Source organism: Propithecus coquereli, unplaced genomic scaffold (assembly GCF_000956105.1).
Source record: "Propithecus coquereli isolate 6110/MARCELLA unplaced genomic scaffold, Pcoq_1.0 Scaffold218, whole genome shotgun sequence".
In the NCBI taxonomy this organism is placed as follows: domain Eukaryota; kingdom Metazoa; phylum Chordata; class Mammalia; order Primates; family Indriidae; genus Propithecus; species Propithecus coquereli.
The window spans coordinates 82,330-85,990 of NW_012146967.1; the positions used below are offsets into that span (position 1 = coordinate 82,330).

A 3,661-nucleotide genomic window follows, 5' to 3' on the forward strand; every position below is an offset into this window, starting at 1 on the left:
TCTCTATGTTATTACCACATATATGTGTATTCTTAAACAATAAAGCATTGAGTTTTACATGCTTTTGAACTTTACATAAATGGAATAATGTATCATATATTAAGTTCCTGAGATTCATTCATCCTTGTTCTTCTGGGAGATGTAATTCAACCATTTTTATTGTTGATAATATTCTGTTGTAAGACTATACTTTCATTTATTTAGCCTGCTACTCAACAAAACTAAACTCTCAAATGACTTCCTAATCACCGAATAAATGGTCTCTCTTGAATGCTGCCTGGCTACACTAATTCAGCTCTCATCTTCTTCTAACCCATGGATCTCTAATTCGGAAGCTATTTCAAGAGCAGATAAAAGTAGAGAATATAAGGGAGAGGCAGTATGTGATTTTGGGATGTCTTGTTTGGGACTCTGGGTAGATGATAATACCACTAACCGACACCGGAAACACAGAAAGAAGAGCAGGTTGTGGGGGGAAGATAACGAGTTCAGTTAGGAACTTTGGGTCTTCCATGTAGAAATATCCAATTTAATGTATGGATCTGGAAATGAACATATGAAATGACGTGTCAAGACTAGAGATAAAGAGTTGAAGCCGTATGACAAAAACAAGTGGTTCTGAAACTTTTGCATGTATCAGAATCAATTGATGGGTTCCACCTTAGAGCTTCTGGTTAAAGCTTGAGAATTTGCATTTCTAACAAGATCCCAGGTGATACTGCTGGTCTGGGACCCCACTGAAAATCTCTGGACTAGACAATATCACCCATAAAGAAGGTGAAGGCTGAGAATAGAAGATGATCAAGAACAGAGTTTTGAAGAATACAAATGCTTAAGAGGCATGTAGAAAGGAGAAACTGGAAAAGAAAACGAAAAAGAATTTTCAGAGAATGGGATGAGAATTGGTAGAGCTTCAATAACTGAATATTAAATAGTATCAAACAGTTGAATAGAAGACCAAAAATAAGTAACTAGATAAAATAATTAGGAGCTCACTGGAGAGCTTAGTAAAAAAAAAGTTATATAGAGGGAGAGGGAAGAACAATACTGCAATGAGCTGAAAAACTATAGACTACATTTGAGCAAGTTTGATTGTAAAGAGTAGAACAGAGAGATTGGAAGCTTGAGAAGGCAGAAGAGCGTGGGAAAGGTGATTCAGGATGAAAGACGAGCACATTTGTAGGCTAAAGGGAAAAGATGGAAGAGAGGAAGACATGGGAGACACGAGAAAAGTTGAAATAATTGATGGAGTTGCAATGGAATGGCATCCAGGCACAGATGGATTAGTCTTGGGCAAAAGAGTCAGCTCTTCTTCTGAGATAAGGGTGAAGAAGTTAAAAATAGACATTGTTAGAATTAAGCGTAGAGGTGAAGGGAAAGGAAAGAGAAGCATGCTGAGAGAGACCATGGCCGCAGCGTCTGTTTTCTCCGCAGGTCTGCCCTACAAGAAACTCTAAAGGAACTTCTTCAGGCAGAAGCAAAATAATACCAGAAGAAAACCTGGATCCAAACCAGGAAGAATGCTGGAAATGTAAATTTACATGGGAAAGTATAAAAGATATCATTTTCTCATTTTTAATCTCTTTTAAAAAGTAACTGTTTAAAGCAAAAATAATAACAACGTATTACAGGGTTTTGATAACAAAGTAAAGCCCATGACAAAAACCACATAAGAAAGAGGAGTAGTAATTCAAGGGTGCTGATATAAGGTTCTTATCCTACATGTAAAGTGGTATATTACTGTTTGAAAGTAGACTCTGATATAAGCCCTAGATCAGGCTCTCAAAATGTGGTCTGTGAGCTCTGAAGGAAGGTCAGAAATTCCAAGACCTAGCTAACAGAAGTACCAGAAGGAAAGCTTCATGATATGTGTTAGCCTGATAAAGGCTTTAAGAAATCCTGTAGTAAACAAATCTGTTTAACCTTATGTTTACCAAATTTAATTGATCACAGAACTCACTTTTCAAGTTATACTTATTAACATCTCACAGAACTAGTGTTACCATGAAATATATTCTGAAAAATGCTACTATTATAGCTTGAGAGATGCTAATAAGTATCAAAAGATATCCTAATCACAATATCAAACAGATATGCCTTACTTTAAATAATGTATATATGCTTGTCTCTAATAAAACAGGTAAATGGGTAGCTGTATATTCTGAGGGGGGAAAATTGCACACTTTAGAATCAAGCAGATCTGGGTTTAAATCCTGACTTACCACTTAACTAGATGCGAGACCCTGGACAAATTATTTATCTTGTGAGGATTATATAACAAGCATAAAAGACCTATAAGTTATCTGGCATATGGCAGGTACTCACTAAATAGCTGCTGCTGCTGATAAACAGGGGTCCTTAAATAGTACCTCCCCAGCATATTTAAAATGAAATTCAATTCTCGAAAGTTCCGTCTTATTTGAAGAACGTAGAGCAAATCTTCTCTACGAATGTTTTTAAAGAATGGAATTTAACACAAGATGAGCTCATTGTGATACTTAACTAAGAGGTTTGCTTACTGAGATACGAAAAAGATTTGACTACCCTCAATGCCATAGCACAGACTTCCAAGGAGAGCCTTTCAGTGAAGCTGGAATTGTTTCTTAGGTAAAGTGAAATAACTCATTAAAGCCCTACTAATAAAAGGGTGGTTGTAATTTAAATTAAATTTCTCACTGAAATGTTGTTCAATACAACTCTAGCAGTCATTATTGAATAATATTTTTGCTAATGAATTCATACACTAATATTCACGAAAGAGGATTTGAACAAGTGGAAAGAAAGCAGCAATCATTCCAAACAATGAAAATTAGATGATCTTTTCAGGGACAATATAAGAATCCAGTTAGAATGATAAAGGAAAGTTGCACACATCTTTCGAAAGTATCAAGGCCAATAGCATAGAAAGGGCCTTGAAAGCTAGGCAGAAGAATTTAAACTTGATTTCATAGATGAGAAGAAACCACTGTTAAGTTCATCAACGTAGGGCTGATGTAATAAAAACAATGTTTAAAGAAGACTAGTCTGTTGGTGACACTTAATGTGCATTGAACAGAGTGAGTCAGGAAGGCTACTATTACCTGAATGGATGGCTGTAGTGAAACATTAGACTATAAGGGGAGACATGCTTTTGTATAAATAAGTGAATGAAAAAATGAATTGTGTTAAAGGGCAAATAGACAATGTTTGCTCATTTTCTAATCAAAGAGTATGAAGGACCAGGTTGAATCAGATGGTTCCATAATTCTAAGGGTAAGTAATGGAGAGAATGGTGGCTCCAGGGAAATTGGGAGGGAGACCTATAGAGGACGTTTGTTCATGGACATTCTAAAGGTATACAAAAATAAAAATTGTTGAGTAGAAATTTTAGATATGAAATTAGATTTTAGATAACTTGCCTTTATATGACATTTCCTTTTACATAAATACACAAAAGTAATTTATATTAAATATATAGCATATCCTATCACATGTTTTTCTACAAGTAGAATTACTTTTTAAATTATGTTGGTCTAGGCTATACCAAAATCCAATTTAATGACAGCCACCCCAAAAGCCAGTAGGAATGGATTAAAATTATCTCATTAAATGTAATTCATACAAAAATCTCTGTGAGCTTAAGTATCATAATTCTCATTTTATAGATAAGAAACATGTAATT

At 34.9% G+C, this 3,661-nt stretch overlaps 1 protein-coding gene across 1 annotated transcript in view; it reads right to left on the reverse strand.

The window, feature by feature from the left end:
- SLC41A2 (solute carrier family 41 (magnesium transporter), member 2) overlaps positions 1-3,661 on the reverse strand; it is a 152,674-nt gene that overhangs the window by 45,629 nt on the left and 103,384 nt on the right. The window contains exon 9 of the mRNA XM_012644691.1: positions 2,326-2,444. Coding sequence (XP_012500145.1) covers positions 2,326-2,444 — 119 coding nt within the window. The remainder of the gene's footprint in view (positions 1-2,325; positions 2,445-3,661) is intronic.